The 21,252-nt window shown below is 39.2% G+C and overlaps 1 protein-coding gene across 2 annotated transcripts in view; it reads right to left on the bottom strand.

The window, feature by feature from the left end:
* Window positions 1-21,039, bottom strand: part of GPAM (glycerol-3-phosphate acyltransferase, mitochondrial) — a 30,264-nt gene extending 9,225 nt beyond the window's left edge. For both annotated transcript variants that reach the window (XM_033066291.2, XM_033066292.2), the window contains exons 1-15: window positions 20,872-21,039; window positions 19,353-19,483; window positions 17,313-17,435; window positions 14,443-14,516; window positions 11,484-11,597; window positions 10,124-10,273; window positions 9,328-9,424; window positions 8,194-8,330; window positions 7,040-7,139; window positions 6,108-6,320; window positions 5,626-5,739; window positions 3,605-3,690; window positions 2,522-2,637; window positions 1,680-1,750; window positions 318-582 (exon numbers count right to left, since the gene is read on the bottom strand). In XM_033066291.2, coding sequence (XP_032922182.1) covers window positions 318-582; window positions 1,680-1,750; window positions 2,522-2,637; window positions 3,605-3,690; window positions 5,626-5,739; window positions 6,108-6,320; window positions 7,040-7,139; window positions 8,194-8,330; window positions 9,328-9,424; window positions 10,124-10,273; window positions 11,484-11,597; window positions 14,443-14,516; window positions 17,313-17,435; window positions 19,353-19,454 — 1,762 coding nt within the window. In that variant the 5' untranslated portion in view covers window positions 19,455-19,483; window positions 20,872-21,039. The remainder of the gene's footprint in view (window positions 1-317; window positions 583-1,679; window positions 1,751-2,521; window positions 2,638-3,604; window positions 3,691-5,625; window positions 5,740-6,107; window positions 6,321-7,039; window positions 7,140-8,193; window positions 8,331-9,327; window positions 9,425-10,123; window positions 10,274-11,483; window positions 11,598-14,442; window positions 14,517-17,312; window positions 17,436-19,352; window positions 19,484-20,871) is intronic.
* Window positions 21,040-21,252: the final 213 nt, after the last annotated feature.

The following is a 21,252-nucleotide window of genomic DNA, read 5'->3' as shown; positions in this document are numbered from 1 at the left end:
CAAAATCTCATTAAATTACTGCTCAGCAAAGCACAGGTTTTGCCATCTTGGCTCAGAACTCTGATAGTGCCTTGCCTATGGCACTGACCAATACACAAATCCAAGATAAAGGATGAGGGGAAATAAGAATGGAAACATTCCTCAAACAAGATACAAGTTTGCTTTAAAACTCTTTGTTAAGGTAAACATGGGTTGAAACAGGAAGCAAAGAAATACATGAAAGTAAATAACATGAGAAACTGATGGGGATTTTTGTGCAGATACTTTGATTTCAAGGGTTACAAGAAAGTCTTTCCTTGACAAACCCCAAAACATACCAATAACAGCCTCTTTAATGAATACATGAAGTAGTCCATTGCTGTAGAAGTTGAGTTCAAAGACAGCAGGTATTGTAATACTGGGAGTGACGAAGAACTCATTGTTTCTGCTCGTGTTTGTGATATTTACACAGTTCCCCAACAAGTGGATGGCATGCATGACAACATCATCTGAGTTCCCTGAAAATCCCAAGTCAAAGTCACGGGCTAGGACCTCCTCCTTCATGGAGAAGAAATCTTCTACCAGTCTGGAAAGATCAGTTCCCTAGAAATAAACACAGAATCACACAGTTAAATAATTTTTCTGCACAGGAGTCTATAAGTAAACCACATAACCAGGTATATAACAAACTCAATACACTAACTGCCAATAATTCAAAGCACAACAGTCATATCCAAAAAATTGATTTTCACTGAGGTTTTGATGTAGTTCCTTTGAATCACATGCAATTCTATTTTACAGCCATAGAACTATTTGGGAATGCAAGGTTCTTCTTTGCTTCTGGTTTATTTCCCAGCCTGCAGAGACCTGAATTACCTCAAGACCATGTCAGAGGTATCATATTTCCATTACCTGTGCTATAAAGTGAATGATCAACTAGCTGGGAATATTGCACTTAACAGAACTGAATAATTGGTTTGGAACACGAGGAAAAGCCTTTCCTCAGGCATCTCCTTTTCTTGTTTTCTGTCAAGATGGAGTCAGATTACATCATAAAACGCTTCTCTGATTCCACTGTTTTAGAGAAATTGGAAAGACTGGACTGATGAGAATGGTGACACTTCCTCCACAAGCAGGACTATACAACTGACTAATGTTTTTCCATTCGTTCTCAATTTACATGCAACAAAAGCTTCAGATTTAAAGGAATTTTAAAAAAATGCAAAACAAACTTGTAAGAGGATAAAAAACTTCCAACTCTCATGTACAAAACTTCAGGTAAACATTAGTATCATTCTACCATTGTGATACAGTATTTTAGTACTGAGGAACAGGAAAATCTATTTGGAAATTAATGGAACAGTTTCTAGAGTATTCAATAGTGATTTGAGATCTAAAAAAAACCCCCTAATACAACAAATGAAACCCATGTAATCTTTAAAAAAAGAGTAACATTTTGATTTACAAAGATCTATTTCCACATGAGCATTTATTATCATCCCATCAATACTGGCTTGTGTTCAAGCACCACTGCTAACTAAAACATCAGCAATCAGACCACCTCAAATCCATTTTAATTTAAATACATCTTTTTCTTATCAGTATGACGCAATAGTAAAATCCATACTTTTTTTTTCTTTTTAGGTAAGTTAATAAGGCCAAAGCAATGCTTGGCTATTTAAGCAGCACAGAAGCCTTACCTGCCTGTGCCTGTACAGCAACAAACAGGCAACAATGTGGGTAGACATCACAGCACAGGACTTGTCAGCAGCTAGAGTGAACAAGATAAACTTGTTAAGCACCTGAGACATTCAGAACACCATTACAAATGAAAGAGTACCCACTACTTAAAAAATAATAACAGTGATGAAGGCACAGAACTATACCCACCAAATGCAATACAAAGTGTATTAAGTCTGTTTGGAAAGAACATTAAAGTAATCAAAATAACTTGGACTAAGAAGGCCAAATAAAACTCAAATATTTACTAAGGCAAGCACTGTTTTCTGTGCATCTCTGGTACCACAAACCACAGTTCTACTGACTGAAGCATACACCACATAACCTATAAAACCTGGCAATCCATGCAGCCAGATGAGCTCATGTATGATAATGCCATTAAGATACTCCAACAGCTCATTACATTAAGAGAGAAGCAGTGAGTGTATCAATGTGACAATCAAGCACTTCGGAGTACTGAAAGTTTAGTGTACTAGTCCAACAAACAGAACAAAAATCCTCTACTTGATCAGAAAAAGAGTTTATTAAACTTTGAAGAGGAAGGAGGGAGACAAAGGATAGAGAATTGTCAAGATTATGTAAATCATGAAAGGATCACCTGAATGAAGACAACTAGGAAGTGTGACATTACCACAGATAAAATTCATGCTGTCAGCAAAGCCAAACAGAGAGCTGACGGCAACCTGCTCCAGTGGGAGGTGTCCCTGCCCATGGCAGGGAGGTTGAAATGAGATGATCTCTAAGGTCCCTTCCTACCCACACCACTCTATCATTGTGTGGCAGGGATATCTTCAGCACTTACTGAACAAAATGTGCTCAGCCAAGTTGGATATCAGCTCTCTTCTGAAGGGCTCACTGGTGATATCCCTGGAGTTGGGCAGCGAGGCCTCTGCACCTTCATCCACAGTATCATTGGGTCTGAACACAGAATAAAAATTAACATGATGATATTTACATTCTGATCAAAATGTAAAATAATATAAATTGGTTTTTTTTAATATGCTCTAACTGAACCATAGCACAAAATACCATTACAGTCTGGTACTGGCAGAAAATGTTACCGGCAAAAAACTCTACCAACTTCTCCTGATTATTTCTTTGCACTGTACAACAATCCACAATAAGACTATCAAAAGAAAAATTGCAAGCTTTTTCTATGGCTACTCATGACTTTGCTGTAACACCAATTGCTCCTTTTCCTTCAAGGAATATGAACAACAGAATAAGCAAATTTGCCTAAAAAACAGAGCTTAGTCTCTCTACAAACTAGAAATGATCTTTTCATCATGTACTTTCTAAATGTACAGAACTGACTTTGTCCCCATCAGGACCCCACAGGTTTGAGTAACTCCTGAAAAAAAACAACTAAAATGGGTATCTATGTAACAAATGCAGAACTAACCCTTGAGCAGTTTTGCAATTCTGACAGCCATCTCCTTGAAAACAAGGACTACTCACTCACAGGTCCTATTTGCTTTGGAATTATTCCATAAACCTTGTGAAATGCTTGTGAGGTTTAAAACGAAATCCTTTAGTTTTCAATAAGCATGTAATTTTCCCCCCTAAATTATTCCATAAAACTTATAAACAAACCAACAGAGGTTACTAAAACAAAAACAAATAAACAAACAAACCAAAACAAAAAAAAAAAAAAAAAAGGAAAAAAGTCTACTTGAATTTATTTGAAGAGACCTCATCAGGAAGAATGTAGCTTCTATAATAAATTGCACAGTAATAATTGCCTAAGTCTTGCACTTTTCTACAAACAATTAGATTATCCATGGAGTTCAAGCACTGCTTGGAATGTAATGCAGAACACTAAAAAGATAAACAAAAAAATCCCAACCTGTCCTCCCTTTCAGCAACACCCCAAAAAAATCTCTACCTTGATGGAAGTATAGCTGGTAGCAAAGCTTGTTCCAAAGAAAGAGGAGCAGGCACAGGTTTTTGGCTTTGGCTGTTTACATATTCCTGTTAAAAAAAAGACTTGTTATTTTTTGTACTTTTTCCCCCTTATTCTTGCACTCAATTGATAATGCTATTACAGGAAAAAGGCAATTATTCAAAAATGCAACTGATTAAAGATAGCTCACACTAAAAAAGCAGTAATAAGTTCAGAGATATTAGAAGTTTTCAACAGTCTGTTCACTTTTGACTTTATTTTATGCAAAAAGCAGAATTCCCACAGCAAGGAATCTGTACTTCATAAAAAAACCTGCAATGAAAACAACACATAACTCAGTCAGCACCCTGCAGTGAACAACTCCTTTGAGACGAGTTCCACGATCAAATTAATGAGAACTGTTTCATTAACATGAGTGAGAGCAAAGCCTAGCACCCATTCAGAACCAGCATGGAGACTGTAATTATTGCTTACTCCTGCCTTCCTCAAATGCCAAGAGAGAGAACTTCTCCAAGGGAAAACACCAGGGTACAAAAATCCAGTTGCAAGACACAAACTAAAGCCCCCAGGAAGCAGGCAGGGTACTGCATGCTTGGAATTCCTGAAACCAAATTTCTCAAAAGTCAAACTCCTCTCCTTATAGGTTAAAATTTACACTATTTTGTTTTCAGGACACTGTGTTCCCTCAGTTTCAGTACAGAATGGGAAACTAAAGAGCCACTTAACCTGCTGGTCAGGAAAACAGTTCCCTCCCAGGAAAGCCGCTTAAAAGACTTCCACAGCCTCTTTCACACTCCCTTCTGCTTCCAAGCCTGTGCTCATAGAACTGCAGATGCCCAAAATTAACCCCCAAAGCTCATCTGCTTTAGTAAACCTGCAGTGACACAGCTACAGTTACACTTCTGCAAATCTGAGCTAGGGCACACATTAATGATTTATGTCATAAATCACCATTCTAGAGCACAATAAGGAACACAGGTATAAATAAGACTTGACAGAAGCTGCTGGGAAGGTACAGAGTGATTAGCATTTCACTAGATTAAGAAGGTAGATAACCCTCTTTTCCTTATACTGATCCAAGAAGAGTTGTTAACTCCCTACCAAGAATAGCCCAAGCCCTCTCCTTTGGAAGTGAATTAGTATCTTTCCCTACTACACTAATTATAATGCAGTGCAGCTGGTCACAATAATTTCATGCTGTGGTAACTGAACCCTTCAAAGCTCTCCAACCCTACTGCTTTTTCTGAGAGAAGTAGGGCAGAAAGAAGAACACCTAATTAATTTGAATAATGTTCTAGTAAGCTGCTGTTACAGTGCTTAATCTTATTAAAGTCACACTAAAAATAAGGTATACTGTGACAGAATACAGATTAGTGAAATGTAGATTAGTACCAGCAGATTCTGCAAAGAGATCAGATAAAATTCAGAGTAAAAGCAGATACTGCCACACAACCACATTCTCTACAGAACAGTACATGGTGAATACTGTAGGTAACAGTTGGGAACTAATAATGAAAGATGACTTTCAAAGAATATACAGATTTTTATGATATATTACCCATGACACTTTTATAGCTACTAATTTGCTTAGCAATTTTAAAAATCCAGTGAGATAAATGCCCTTCCTCAACCATTGCAGATGTCATTAAATTAAAATGGTAAACGGTATTCAGCTTCCTTCAACTCCAAATGTCTCTACAATGTAAAGAATTACTAAATAGTATAAAGATAATTTTAGAGACTGTTTTTAAACAAACGATCCCACCAGTAAGAATACTTTGACTGTTTCAAAACTAATATATCAACTCTGAGACTATTTCAGCTTAAAACAAATGTGTCTAAAGACTCACACATTCACCAAAAACAGGGATACTTTTGTCCTGCCAGAATGGACTGACACAGATAATGGTAGTGATGATAACCCACAAAGAGAAAATCAAAATAAATATTGAAAAACCAAAAATGCCAAACCTTCAAAAGGACCTTCAAGATACCAAACTTACTTTTAAGGAAAATGGTTGTGCAAAATCTACTCTGACACACCCATAATTCTTCCGCAGCATTCTGAAGACTCCTCTAGCTATACTCCAAAGGCTTTCATTCTTCTTAGGCTTGCCCTGGAAAACATAGGTGGTTGTTTTGTTTTTCTTCCACTTTGCAATTAAAAGGTTATGTTTAAAATTAAAATGCGTGCGACAGACAAAGCAAGGCCAAAGCTTTTGACACACCTTGTAGCTTCAAGTATATCTAGAGAACTATTTTTCTCTGTAGATATTCCCTTGAACATATTACTTCTCACGTCATGAATTTGCATTTAGAAGTGTGTCACCTGTACCTCAGCACTCCCCATTTTGTGATTCACAGCTCAACACAAACCCTGAGACCATGGAACAGAGTACCAGCACAACCTTTGACTGTGTAGCACATTTTCCTGCACATAAGCAGAAACTCCCCTAGGTAAAACAAGTTGTTTGATTGCTCTTACCAGCTGTTCACTGTTGTAGTGACCTTCAATGATGCGATCATAGGAGATTCCCACAGGTATGATGAGGACATCAGGAGTAGCATTTGAGAAGAGAGCATCCACCACCACAGACAGAAGACCCGCTCGAGCTCCAGATGTCTTTCCACTCCGAGACCGTGTGCCTTCCAAGAATATTTCTAGAAACTGCTGCTGTCTCAACAATTCTTCTATGTGCTGAATACAAAAAGATTGGAAGAAGAGAAAAAGTAAGTATCTAATCATATTGGCATACATACATATAGTAACATACAAGTATATTTCAAATATACTGTTGACAACCATTTTCTTTTAAAAGCATTGGAAGATCATGAGTACTTGCGGAAAAAAAACCCAGTAATTAATTAATGCCTGACACAAGCCCAGACCTATGTGCAACTGAATTTGCATGAATATACAAGAAGTATAATGACATCTGTTCAAAAAGTATCTCTAGCAATCATTGATGCAGTTGATTCACATTCATCTTTCCTTCTGGTTCCCCAGCACATCCCATCTTCTAAGATGCAAATACAGCTACTACACTGAATGGCACAAAGGATTACATCAACCGTCATGAACAGAGACTTCCATTGTCTTAAGTAAATCAGTGTAGAGATGCCTCGCAACAAAAGACATCAGTGAAACAAGAGTAAGTTAACTCAGAGAGCATTAATTCCACATGCTTTCATAAGATCATGCAAGGTGGGTATCTGCTCATCCTCAAAGGGGCTGAGCAGGCAATTTTCTTTACTCTATAAATTCAAACCTTCATACAAAATAAATCCACTTTTTGCAGCGTGAAACTTAAGACAAATTCCAAGCAATCAATACATCTTCAGAGTGATGGAACTCACTTTCCCATTTGCCACCCAAGTGAAAAGCTACTTACAGAAAGACAGACAAGAAATACACACCACGTAGAGCAAAGCTCTGTACAGGAAATCCTTACGACCGTCAGGGTTCTGATCCAACTTCCGACGGATGAAAAATCCTCCCAGCTTGCGGATCAACGTGCTACACACCAAACAAGGATTACACTCATTGATTTCGGTTTGTAGGAAACTACTACACCTCCAACAAACAATTCCTTGCATACAACAGGGATTCAAATAACTGAAACTTTTAAAGACTAAACTGTATTACACTACTTGCACATGATGAGACTACACATTTCTAATATTTCTGTCTTGCTCACTGCTTTGACAGGCCACTAACCAGGAGATTCTTGCACACGGAGATGCTAGTGACTCATATGAGTTAACCTGAGCTGGCCCCAGTCTGTGTTGTGCTGCACAGACTGCATGGCTTGCATGCCCGTGGTGTGCTGCACACTCCCCTCAGCTGCACAATCAGCTCAGCCAGCTGATTTTAACAGAGCAATCTGCAGGCAGCTCCCACTTTGCACCTCCAACTACACCACCTGCATTTATCTCAGTGTAGCAGGAAGTTCTCATGAGGACATCACTTCTGCTTGACAGAAGCAATGATGAATAGGGTGTTTTCTTGCAAGAAAATTTTTTACTACCTCAAAAGACCAAACAAGGTATAAAACATCCTTGAAGTCAAAGTATTCCCCTTCTTTCCCCATAATTTCTTATAATATCCAGTGTTTTTTTAGACGTCAAATATGCCCAAATTCTGTGTCAAAGGCAAAATATTACCTAAAATACCTCAGGTTCTTCAGCCACCAGAAGTATCATTTAAACACAGACTCAAGTGGAATACTTTTCCACAAAGTATTCACCTAGTACTGTTGCTGCTCATTAGCCAGCTCACTGAACTGCATGAAGAGCTGTCCATCCACAAGTCTTTCTCCCATATCTTTTCCTTAATCACCTAACCACTGTGAGACTCCAAAAAAGGAATATCCTTTCTCCTTACCCTACTAAGGTTTAACAGAGCTTCTCAGAAGGATGCTGTAATGCTCCCCCTCTGAACATGTCATAGGAACTAAAGAAGTTCTACATGATGGCCCAATAACAGTCAGATACTTTTACACTTGGACATCTTGTGCACTAGGTCAGATCCCACCACCTCAGTCTTTTTTCAAATAAGGAGAGGTCATTACCTGAAGATGGGGATGTTGAGATTGTTCCCTGCAGCTATGTAGGGTGCTTTGATGTTATGGCAGAAAAGAATGAATGTAAGAAGCAGGTAGTCAATGTGGGATTTGTGAACAGGCAAAAAGATAAGAGGCAAATTCATCTATGGTGGGGAGAGAAGGAAAAAATAAACAAGTCAGTTGATAAGAAACTTGGAATATTACTCCTTTTCTTAAATCCACTGTTGAGATGGCTAGCATCATCTTATTTGAGTTGATGGTATTTTCCTGTTGCCATAACTGGGCTTGTTTACTCCTGGTTTTCCTTCAGCTAGGACAATGAGAACATTTTAATCAACTTGTCCTTCGTCTTAGTTTACATGGACTGTAGTTTTCAATTGCATCCATTACATTAACAGTGATTAATCTCCCAGTTTCTTCACTCACAGTGTTGAGACACCACTCAAAAAATTAAAGGGATGTGGAAAAATCCTCACTGTCACCAAGGTGCTGATATTTCTATTAGAAATTAGCAAGGACTTATGAATAGTGGGTTTCCCAAACACAGTATTAAAAAAAAAAACACAACAGGAACTTTTCTATTTGTTTCATTTATCTAATCAATATTTCCAAGGTAAATACGTAAGAAGAATTAATTAATTGAGAGTAAAGGAAATGGTAGCAATTTTGGAGTTTGTTTGATCAATTTCAATAAATATTGAAAAACTGGAAACAGATTGCTAGTAAGAAATAGGAAGAGTTTTTTTTAAAAGTTTTTACTCCATATCACAGCAAAAGTGAAAAGTCCTGGCTAGATTTACAAACTTATTTGCTGGCTGCCTCAGCTCAGAAAACCAGAAATTATGTTGGATGCAAGGTTATCTGAGATAATCATTCAGCCTGATAGTTAAAATTTGATCCTGAATTAAAGGTACACCCAGACTTCACATAGTATTTTAGGTTGCACAACTCTAGGAGTATACATTTAATTAAGAACACTGTTTCACAGTGTTCTTATTGTATTTCAGATATTAAACAGTTCTACCTACAATTGCATTTCATACAGACTTAGCAGGACTCTCACAAAAAGAGAAGTGCTGCAAACATTATTAGAAACTACTTCAGAAATCTACCTTACTGAATTTTCCCACCCTCCCTTACCTCTGTTGCTGCTTTGACCATTTCTATTTGACCTCTGTGGATCTGGATATTCCAGAAGAAGCTGTTAAACAACTTCAGTAACACCCAGCCAGTCAACCTAAGGGAAAACAAGTACAACTCAAAAAGCTTCCTTTATTTGTGCCTCTGTTTTATACTGCTTCTGTACGACTAAAGGCAAAGACAGTTCATCTGATAACTTATATTCAAACAAAATTACTATAAAATGCAATTGCTAAACAAGTTAGTAGCCACATTTCAGCCTCCTGCAGTTATGACACTAATCTTGTATCAACCTCAGTGAAGGCTGTGAACTAGGAACATGACAGAGACAAAATCATCCTTAGTAGTAAATGTAGACACAACAGGAGAAGATTTTATCTAAAATAAGACTCTACCTGAGATATTTATATTTACAAATTATAATATTGAATAGCCTAATGGAAAAATTGTCCTTCAGTCTATGATGCTGCAGATAGCCGCTGTTGCCCATGTGAGTTAAAACAACAAATGATGCCAATAGTGGTCTAAGTATTAGCACCAAAACTAGTTTTGGGAGAAAAGGAAAAGTTTGCATTTAATCTTAATCTTGGAAAGGCAGAGGATTTCTGCTGCATCTGAAAATGAAGACTAACTACTATTTTATTAGCTAACATTAAAAAGGGGATTTTAACGAATAATGTATCTTTAGAATAATTATTATTTCTGCATCATGTGTCACAAGCTCTGTTGGTATTATGCATAAAGAGCTTGTTCATCCTTCCACTCGCTGACAATACTGATGAAACATTTTTCTTACCTGATTAAAGCAGGCGACACATTTGCTACCATTTCCTGGAGAATTTTCCTAGCTTTTTTCTTCACTTTGTTGATAGCTTTAGGATCCGTCTGAACAAAACTACCTGGAGTACTTGGTTCAGAAGCTTCATCTACAATGGCCTTCTGGACTCTAACATTAAAAAAAATAAAGTTTATGAGACAGCCCCACAACAGAAGAGTCCAAGACACAGACAACAACAGCTTGCAATGAGCTATGTATTACTACAGGAATAAATTGCAAACATAAGAAGTATCCACACTGAACTATTGTGCACTCTGAATGCATTAAATTTAACTCAGTTTTATAAGTTCTAATTTAAGAGGCAGGTGATGATTGAATGGGCTCAAAGGTGACTACATGAAACACTATGTACACAGTTCACAGGTACTAATATTTAGTGACTGTAAATTTTCTGAAATGTTTAATAAACTTAACAATTCAGAGGAATGGATGCAATCTCTTTTTTGTTAATGTTTTCTTTTTCCTGCCACAGCAATTTCACTTGCCTCATTAGACAGATTTATGCAGTTGCTATTTTGAACTTCTAGATTATTGTTACAAGTCCAACAAAATTTTACAAGGGCTATTTTCCCTCTTTAAAACACACCCAAGAGACAGTAAGTGGCTTTAAAAAACCATGACTGTAGCACAACACAGTCTGCTTTACTTTTCAAAAGCAACACTATCATCTCCAGATGGGAGCTTTAAAAATTCAGGAGAATTAGGAATGTTAATGTAGGCAGTGTGTGCCCTCTGACAAAAGTAGCCTCAAGGAGCAAGCATGAGGCTGAATTTCTTTGTGTCCAAGGAAAACTGATACCTGAACAGCTGATCAGGGGCTCAAGATGCCATTTAAAATGAGGCATATGAAACAGAAAACAAGTTGCACAAAGTTAAAGTTGTAGAATGGAGTACCCAGCCTTTTTCCATTTTTTGCTGCACTCTCCAGCTGTATACTTGGGGTACTCCAAAATGCTGCTTTCCTATTATCTCTGAAACACTGACAATTTCTGATGACTGCAGCATGACTTCAGTAATAATGATTTACATGAATTAGATGAACAGAAGTTTGAAGAGCTCTCATGCAACAATTAATTTTTCTGTGTACTGTCTGCTGTTCCCCTATTACACACTATTTATTTAGAGACTTGTAATCCTTAAACTCCCCTCTTTTACTATTCCAACAGAAATTGCAACTACATTCCTGAAAAGCTGTGCTAAAGGTACTGCATCTTCTAGTATTTTAAATAGTCTGATTTTCCAAACTTGCAGTTTCTAAATTAAGGCATCTTTTAATGTGCTAGTAATTTAAAAAACAGTTAATTTTGTGTCATCTTACCTGCTGCTATTCAGCACATTTTCTGTCAGATTCTTGGCAAACATACCCTTATGAACATCCCTCTCTTGCACAAAAAGGACATAACAAAAGCGCCTCGCAAGCCACCCTCTGTACCTACAAAATATCAAGGGTATTTCAACGTGATCCTCAAAATATTTTGCTGCCAAAAAAATAGCATTAAAACAACTAAAAATACAATTAAGAAGCAAAAGTAAGTAAAATTTTATAAATGGCTGCCTAAAAGCTTCTGCATCTTCTAGCAAATTGCCAATATCTTCACGTTATGGATGAAAAAACTGATGCACAGCACAAAACACCTGAGCCAACTGGGGTCTGCATCCCTTCAGTTCAGGGTGACACTGGTCTCAAAACACCCCCAGAATCCCAGGCACGTAGCGAACAAACCAGCATATACATTTCGCCTATCCCCTGGAATCAGCTCAGAGAGGCCAGAAGTGTTGATTTCCAATTTGGTGCCCCTTTGCACTGAGGAAAGTGAATGTCCAGCTAAGAGGTCTGTCAACTTCTTCAAGAACACAAAGTCCTCTTGGGAAAGCTGCTCACGTAAGCGCAGGCAAACTCTCACAAACACTTTTGAAAATATGTTTGCATTAGCCATCAAAACTAAACCCACTTTCTTAGTTAGCTTTTCTTTCTTTAGTGTTTTCAAACACCCAGTTCTTTGTGTCTTCTCCATACCTTCTCCTAGCAAAGTTTTAGCAAGAGTATGACCACAAAGTAAATCTCACTACAAATTCAAGTGTTTAAGGTAACTTACGGAGACAGTCTCTTCTTTTTAAATTAACCCTGTCCTCTACTCTCTCAATCATACAAGCAGAAATCACCTGAGAAAGTGCTATTTGGAATAGCAAACATCACAGAAAATGCACGTGACACAGAAATAGCTTACACCCAATCCCACAGTGGATATTCAGCACTATTCCTCTCCTCACCTCCCTCATTTCCCAGGCCAGTAGTGGACAAGCCATCACTTACAAACCAAACACCTGGGACCCCCAAACAGCAGAGCTGATGTGATGGGGCAGAATTAACAGCTAGATGAATAATTAAATTTTGGCAATTCCCAAAGCCCAGAGCAGTAAGTACTATGCAAAACCTCTGTCCAGAGGTCTGCTGGTGCAATGCCTGGCTGCTGCTCCAGTGAGTGTCCCAAACTGACATGTGGGGTGACAAAGCTCATGGTGGTTTCCATGCTGGAATGCTGCCAACATCTCACCCGTTGTCATCACCCGAGCTACTGATCCTGGCAGTTAAACCTCCCCACCACATTTCAGTAAATTTATACCTGTGTTAAAAACAGTGAGGAAAGATGAGACAGAACTTTTACAGTGCAAAAGGCCAAAGTCCTTGAGTGCACTGTAATTAAGATGGGTGCACATGCACGAGGCATGGGCACAGAGTGTCACGGAATAATTATACAAATATTCAGACCAGCTATTTGTGCTGTCAGAGAAGCAGACAGGTAACTCTGTTTTAATTGCTTTTTACCTTTATCCCCCTTCTCTTTGGAGTTTGAGAGCCTTACTGATTTTTCTACAAAGCAAAGATAAGGACATGCTTCTTTCTGACAGCAATATCTTTTGGTAACTATGAATGTATCAGAACAGCACACGGCTATCACAGGGATCTGTCAAGGTAGGAAGGCTTCTAACACTCATTTTACAGCTTAGACATAAAGTAATTTAATTGGAAACATCTGTTTTCTGATCATGTAGCAATGAGAGAAGACAAAAACAACACAGAATGGACCAGTCAAGAGACATTTAAAACTGGCAGTTGTACCTCAGATAAAGGCTGTCAGTACAGCTACAGCAATGCTGCCAGTTAGAGAACCCCTCTTGCCTTCTAAGGCCAGGAAACTGTGACTGTACACAGCCCATGAGAACTCAGAACTTCATTAAAATTGTCCATTTTCACACTAAAATGACATTGTATTTCTCACTATTCTGAGCCAGATGTGTTTATTTCAGAATAATTCATTAACCCATATTTTTTTCTCCTTATATTTCCAATTCAAGTAACTTTGACCATTCAAAATCATTCAAGCATTAGACTTTTGAAACTAATTTTAAGAAGTTAAACAGTATTTCTGTTATTTTTCTCTATTCCAAACTACAAGCTCAACACTTAAAAAACCCGTAATTAATTCAAATTTAATAAAGAACAGCCTCTAACATTAGCTTTCTCCCTCTCAAGCACACACAATGCTGCCTTTCTTCCACTCAGACACTTTGGCTCATTTCTTTCAGGCTGGTGGCCTCTCTTTGTTTGCTCTGACTCTACAACAAACACTGCAGGAGCTGCTTATGCTAATGATCACTGTAAAAAAAACTTAGCAAGCTTTAGTAACTTTCCAAAGAACAGATTATTTTTGTGTTATTCCAGTATCTTCATCCCAAAACACAAGATATGATTCCAATAGCACAAAGACACATCTTCATATTTTAGATTTTTTTCATTTACTGCACTTTTCAGAAGCTGCACTCTGCCACTAAGGCAAAGATTCATAAGACATAATCAGGTTTAATTGCCATAAGGGGTAATAGTCAACACCTAAATTGTGAGCCAGATCTGCTCAGTAAAATAAAGTGCAGCCTGAAGTCATTCTGCATAAAGGAATAAATCTGGTCCCCTCAATACTATGCTACAGATGCTGCCATTTGCAAAAAAAGGAGAAAGGGCTTTTTTGGTGGAAAAAACACTGGGGTTTTTGTGCAACAGGTTTGACCCCTACACTCCTTGTCTATAACCCCATAGGACTTCACCCAGATCCCAAATACACACAGAGCCAGATTTAACAAGCTGAAGTCAGCACCAAATTTCTGCATTTTAGGACCACAATATTTATCAGTTCAATCCAGACCATACTAGAGATTGCTTTGTCATAAAATCAGAGCACGCTGAATTTTAAAAGCAAAAGAAACCTTTGCTACATTACCTCGTGTGTGTTTCATTGATGTATATGACATTACGTAGACCCAAAGAAGGAATACTAGAATTGAAGAAGTTATCCTATAAAACCAAGGAAAAAAAAAGATTGATGGACTAAATTACATAAAAATAGCTTTGTCTGTTTCATTCACCATAACATTTAAGACAATGCAATGTTTTCCATTTGTATTACAAGCAAAGCCAAAACCAGAGAAATGTTGAGCCTGCCTATACAGTACACAAACTTCTGAAGTGAAAATGGAATTCAAATCACTATTCCCAAGTCCAGTACTTTCAAAGCATTCTCCAGGCTTTACTATGTGGTTGTACTGGTTACACTCTCCAAGCCACAACATTTCATCAGATCCTGATGCAATATAAACCAGGACTTGTCTGTATATAATACAGAACTCATCTTTGAGACAGAACTTTATTAAACCACACTGGGCATTAGTGTAACCACTAATTTGATGCTCAGTATTTGACACAGTCTGTAGCATCCAGTTTGCCAGCAGATCAAGCATCATGCAACAACAGCCCAAGGGTCAGGATATCCATCCATGGTTAGGTGGCAAATCTCCACATTCCTGCTCTGCCTGAACAACAACCTCGGTCCAGCCTTGTAGAGCCTTGTTACAGATTCCACATGCCAAGCTATTAATTGGGATGAGTTTAGAAGCATGTCCACAACAAATATTCCTTAGCAGGAAGACCTAAATTCTGCTCTTCCATAGTCCAAGTGAACACCTTGACCAAGAGGCAGAACAGCCTCACCATCAATTCTGCAGTGGGGGTCAGGTAGGAGTCATTTGTTTGTATTTTGTTTAGGACACACCATTTACCACAAAATTAACATATATGACTGTCCTATGTTATTTGCAAATCAGGTAGAAATTATGTCCTACAGTGAGAGCAGAGTCTTCTGCTTCCTGTTAAAGCACAACTGTGTGCTGCACAATCAACCAATTGTTGCTCTAAGGTCTTAAGAGGAAACTTCAATGTTATGCTAATTTCTTTGACTATATACTGGTGAATTTTTGTGGATCTTATAAGTTGATGGCATGTTCTGGCAAAGAGAAGAAAAATTACTTGTTCTTGGTCTCCCAAACAATCAGCAGCCAAGTACCACTGAATACCAGTCTATACCAGTGTTTTAAGTGTCAGGTTAAACCTCACTACAAAACTCATCCTCCAGTGGTACTGTCACACTTTAGCTTTTCCTTATTTAACTCTACCCCCATCCTGTGCCAGACAGAACATGAGACCAACTGAGCCAATACAGGATCTCTCTGCTGGTACAAAGAAGTCCAGCTCCCACCACCACATCCTGGCCTTTCCTGCTGACCTCTACACCTCACCTCTTAACTTAAAAGTATCTCTAGCATTCATCATACCCTTTGATGTCTCAACTTCATGCAGACAAGATAAAAAACTAAGATAGACTAAATGAATAAAGCAGGTAGTTTTCTGCTTGGTTAGTGAAATTGATCAGCCCTCAGAAGAGCAGGAAGGAAAACGAGAGGGAGAAGCAAGACTTCCCACTCTCAGCATTGGCAAGTTGTTAGTCTGGGCAGCACAGTTAAAGAAATTTCCCCCATTAATTCCTTTTCTCTAAGAAAAATAATGAAAAAGGTAGCTCCAAAAAAAGTATTTGGAATCTAATGAGAGGATTATCTTTGTTACTGTCTGTGTAAGGATGGTATTTTTTTCCTTACAGAAGTCAACAAAGGGCTTAATAAGTCATGCCCCTTACCTAAGTGGGACCTCAGGATACTTAATTAGTCTCTTATTAAACAGACAAAATACAGACCAAGATTTTTATTTCTAAAGTGTAATTCCCATTTTGAGAGTAACAGCCTAATTACTAGCAGGCTAATTACTAATTGTATAAAGCCCTAAGCTGAGGATTCACACACACCTTTTTGTAAGTCAAAACACTTGACTTGTCTGTTTGAAGTAGACTCAGTTTATCTAATTGCTTGTCTTGCTGCCCCTATCATACAGAGCCTTCACAGTACATCTGTATTTCTGTACCACATTTGTATGTCACTGCTGCAATTTTCTGTTTTGGCAGAGGAACAGTATGAAATAACAACTTCTCTTTGGTCAAAGAGAGAAGCAAATTTTCCCTCTAGCCCAGCCAACGAGGTGTAACTGAGTGCAATCTAAAGCCCAGGGTGTACACATAGCCAAATTACATGAAGAACTGGTTGCAAACTGTACTGTGCCATTTATCAGTATTTTGCATCTTGAGCTTACAGAAAGCCTGCCCAATGCTGGTCAATAAAGTTCACATTTTACATCAGCTTGCGCAACCTCTCCAGAGCCACCATCTTGACTCTGTTCCCAGCAGACAAACATCCCCACCACCACAACTGGCAGCCCTTGTCTCCAGGCTGGGCAGAGAGGCAAGGAATCAGCCAGAAAATTAACATGTTCTCTCAAGTACAGGACTGAGCAAGTTGGAAAGGAAGCATGCAGCTTAGCTTCCAAACTGTATTTATTCTGTGGATAGAGAATTCAAGTGTCCTAAAAGCAAACCTTCACACTTTTATATGCTATAAATTCCCATCATTAATGTAACATAAAAGAAAATTTTGCTATCCCATCTCCTAGTAATAATTCTGAGAAGCTGGAGAGTTGTGCAAGGAGTAAGTCTGCACTGAGAGGTGGAAGACTAAGTATCAAAACAGGTGTGTGCCATCGTGTAATTCCATGACAAATTAAACATAAGCACAAACAACAGTGAAGAACTATAGCACCTAAAGGAGTAAAAACATTGCGACCTTAATTCTGAAAGCAAGGAAACTACTGCAACTTCACTATGCTGCAACTATGCATTATTGTCAAACATAATCCATTCAGTAATCTTCTTACCCGGCTCTGGGGAGTGCATACATAGCAACATCGTCCCACAAACGGCCTTTTCCTGCTCAGCAGAGCCTCCTTCCATCTTAAAGTGGCAGATCGGAACAGAGTGGGACGAGAGTTGCACTCTCCCTGCAGAACAAAAGACCACTGTGTAAATGTGCAGAAATATGTGTTCTACTCTGTATGAGAAAGCTTTGAGGAAGAGGAGTTGCCAGACACACACAAAAAATTACCCCTCAATTACATAAAGCACAATTTTTTTCCAACACTTTTCTAAAATTTTAAAAAATAAAAGCAAAATCTCAGTGTTGTACTTATGTATGCATTGCTGCATGGCTGACACACAAAATTTTAAAAGGAATTATAACTGTAATTAAGAAACAGCAAAGAAACTGCCAGCTGAGAAAACTGAAAGAAATTAACAGTACACTACATTCTCAATAATGTAAAGATGCTTGCAATATGAGCAATATATTTTAAGGGTCAACTAAATATCACGCTGCAAAGCTGCAAGAAGACTCAGTGTATCCAAATTATTAACTCCATGGACTCTGTAGGCACTTTCAGCATTTTCATGCAGAGTGATATGAAAAAGGAACCCCTGTGCCTTCTCCAAAGTTACACTGTCTATCTGAAGATTACAGAACAAAAAAAATCCAGAGGAACTGCATTCACAGAACTCATTCTCTATGTTAGAACACAATGCAAAAATTGTAGTTAAGTGTATTTTCAAAGACCTTGATTGTTTCCATTAAAGTCTACTGAATTACTGCTTGCCTGAGAATAAGAACTGGGTTGCCATTTTTAAACCACGTATTTTATTGAGACAAAAGTTACTTCCAGTATTAAAAGAGAAGTTACAGAAACAAACCAAACCAAACCCAAAATGTTGTTTAAAATAGAACTTTTAAGTGGCAGAGTAGCTGGAAGACACAAATACAGACTATTACATACTCAGCCCAGTGAGAAACTCCCAGAAAATCAAAAGCAATGCTGAAGATGCTTGAAAACTAAATTGTGCATGTATCATATTTGGCAAGCAGCATGAACTGGCAAATATTCCAAGGCTAACTCTTCCACCTGAAATAAGTATCAAGATGCTAAGCCTGTCATAATCCCCTATCACCTAATGCTAACTCCAAAACAAACCGACTTTGTAACAATGCCATCTTCCTTCTGCTTGCCTCCAACCCCTGACATTCATCTCCAGCATTTTCTTACAAAACCTCCTTTCTATCTCTTCTGACTTGCTTGTTCTTATTCCACTTTCTCACAGACCCCTTGATCTGTGAGCTTGCTGTTCCATGGAACTTAGATCTAGCTAGATAGAAATCCCAGCTGTCAAGACATCTGCCCTTTCCCTCAACTCTGACCATGTTTCCAATTCTTCTTCTGTATCAAGTTCAAACTCCTCCTCTCCAGATCAATGTTTAATTCCTCCTGACCTATGCTGCTAAAGCTACCATCACCCCAGTCCCCATGTGGCTCTTTTGGCTCCACCCAGACCACTCTGCTCACTGCCTCCTTTGTCCCCTTCAAATCCCAAGACTCACTCAATGGAGGACACAGACTTTTAATAGGCTCCTTATTTATATCCACCGATTTTTTTCTGCCTCCTGGACTGCATGGAAAGCTCCAGCTTCAACGCCTATATGACTGTGCAACTTCAGCACCGAGCTCCTTTCCACCTATAAACTACATCACCCAGAAGAGCAACAAGCTTCCTATCTGACTTTCTGTCTGACTTTGGCTACTCCAGAATGGGATTCTGTACATTTACTGCTACGTAAAATGATTAGCAACAACACACCAGAAGACTGAAAGACTATCAGTAGAGTTTGAGGGGATTTTTGTTTTCTAGCAACATTATTCTTTGGCACAGAATTGAACTGTTGGTTCCTCTTTATGTATCAAATTAAATTAAAAGCAAACTGTATCATGCATGAGAGACAATATTCCTTATCTTCATAACAATAAGAAGTCCACCTTCAACTTGAAGAAATAATAAGATATATAAAGCCAGTAACATTCCCAATTTTTACTTACCCACTCTTCACTGGAATGCTTACATCTACTGATGCTGCAGTCTGCTGAGGTGGACAAATAGGAAACATCTATTGTTCCAAGGGACAAAGCAGTTTCATCCATGACACAGGAGCTGAACTGAAGATCACACTCTGCAAAATAATAACATGTGCACATATATATTCTTTTTATCTGTATATTCATGTATTTATATGCATGCACAGAAACACACACCTAATTTCAGAGATGGGCATCTAGCAATAAATTAGCAAACTGGTATTTTCTCACCCTTCAGTAAAAATTCAGCTCCAAAGATGCTTCCTTGCAGCTAGAAATCAGTATGATTTTAATATGTTAAAAACCCCAGCACATTTGACTTCCATAAACACAGCTTCCTGCATGCTTTTCTCTCCCTGCTCTTCTTCCCAGAACAGGTCACTACAGCGCTTTTGTAATTTTCCACTGTTCTTTACTGCATGGTTTAAACCCTGCAGCCATAGGACACGCATGTCAGACACTCTCATAAGTTTACTATTCTCTTGCACTGTGACCTTGCTCTTTCATTATTTGCTTCTCAAGGACACCTATGACCTACAAAAACTGTCATTAATGTTCTCACCTAATCCTATCTCACAGTATATTTTATGTGTCTGGTCAAGCTGTAGTCAAACCAGATTGTGAATTCTTTGGGAAGAAGTGCTCTGCAAAAAAAAAGCGAACCTCTAAATGTGAACACGGTACTGACAAGTGAAACTTCAGTCTTGTGGGATTAAAGAGCAGTAAAGAAATCTAAACTTGAATTATTACTTTGAAATGGAAGTTTTGTAAATCATAGAATGAACACAGTAAATAATTCTCCCTCGGCCAAAGCAAAAAAGGAAGGGAGAACATGCTTAAATGCGTTGTACAGTGTATTTGCAAAAGACTACAAATTAAACTGCTTTGTTGTTGAGAGCCACCGAAATAGGAATCCCAGAATTTTCACCAAGTGAAACTTTGAAGAGGCAATACCTCCTCTTCCATGTGTCACCGTAAGGAAACTTCTATCATGGCCCAGCTTGGGTCATCAGGAATGAGACTGTTCCCACCTAGCTCGCTAAGCTAACATCTGCAACAGCAAGACCCAAAACTTTAGTCCAACGTTTTTGCCTTTCTTAGTGCCTTCCCCAAGTTGCCACAAAGTCATCCCGTGATACCTGCACGCAGAGAGCTCCCACTACAAACTGCAGTCCGAGCCAGTATAACCATGCAGACCATGCATAACCTGGCAGAGCCTAAGTACCTAAGCCATCCCTTTATCTTTGTTGGCTCTTACATTCGATCCGCCTTTTATTTAAATTAGTCCTCAGGCAAATTACTATCTAACCCTCCCAATAAACAAAAAAATTTTAAAAAGATGCCTTGACACCTCAAACGCTGGAAGCGAAATGCGTCCCTCTCGTGCTCAAGGTGACCTTGGCTGCACCGGTGCAGACAAAAGATGAACTTTAAAAAATACGCAATTAAAAGCCCGTTCGAGCAGCAGCAGCCGCATACCTACCTGTGAGCCAACCCGCCCCCCGATCTCCCGCTGCGGCGCTGGCGCTGTTCACCTGCCGGCCACCGCCATCCCCGCGGGCTGCAGCAGCGCTCCGGGCTCACACGGCTCACCGGGGCTCCTCGGCAGCGCTCCGGGCTCCAGCCCCGCCGCTCACCAGACCTGCTATAAATAAAACCGCGCGGCTGAGCACGGTGGGGGGTGCGCAGCGCCCCGGGCACCGCCGCTGCCAAGGGGCCGCCCCGCGCCTCCCCGGCCGCCGCGAGGGGCGGGCGCCGCCGCGGGCAGGCACCGGCCCCCGGAGCGCCGCGGGGGCGGCCGAGGCTCCTCTCGCCCACCTGGCCCCGCGCCCGCCGCCCGGTCCCCGCTGCCCCTCAGCCGACC

Source organism: Catharus ustulatus, chromosome 8, assembly GCF_009819885.2.
Source record: "Catharus ustulatus isolate bCatUst1 chromosome 8, bCatUst1.pri.v2, whole genome shotgun sequence".
In the NCBI taxonomy this organism is placed as follows: Eukaryota; Metazoa; Chordata; class Aves; order Passeriformes; family Turdidae; genus Catharus; species Catharus ustulatus.
Note: the sequence above shows the minus strand (reverse complement) of the source record. Positions and strands in the feature narration are given on the sequence as shown.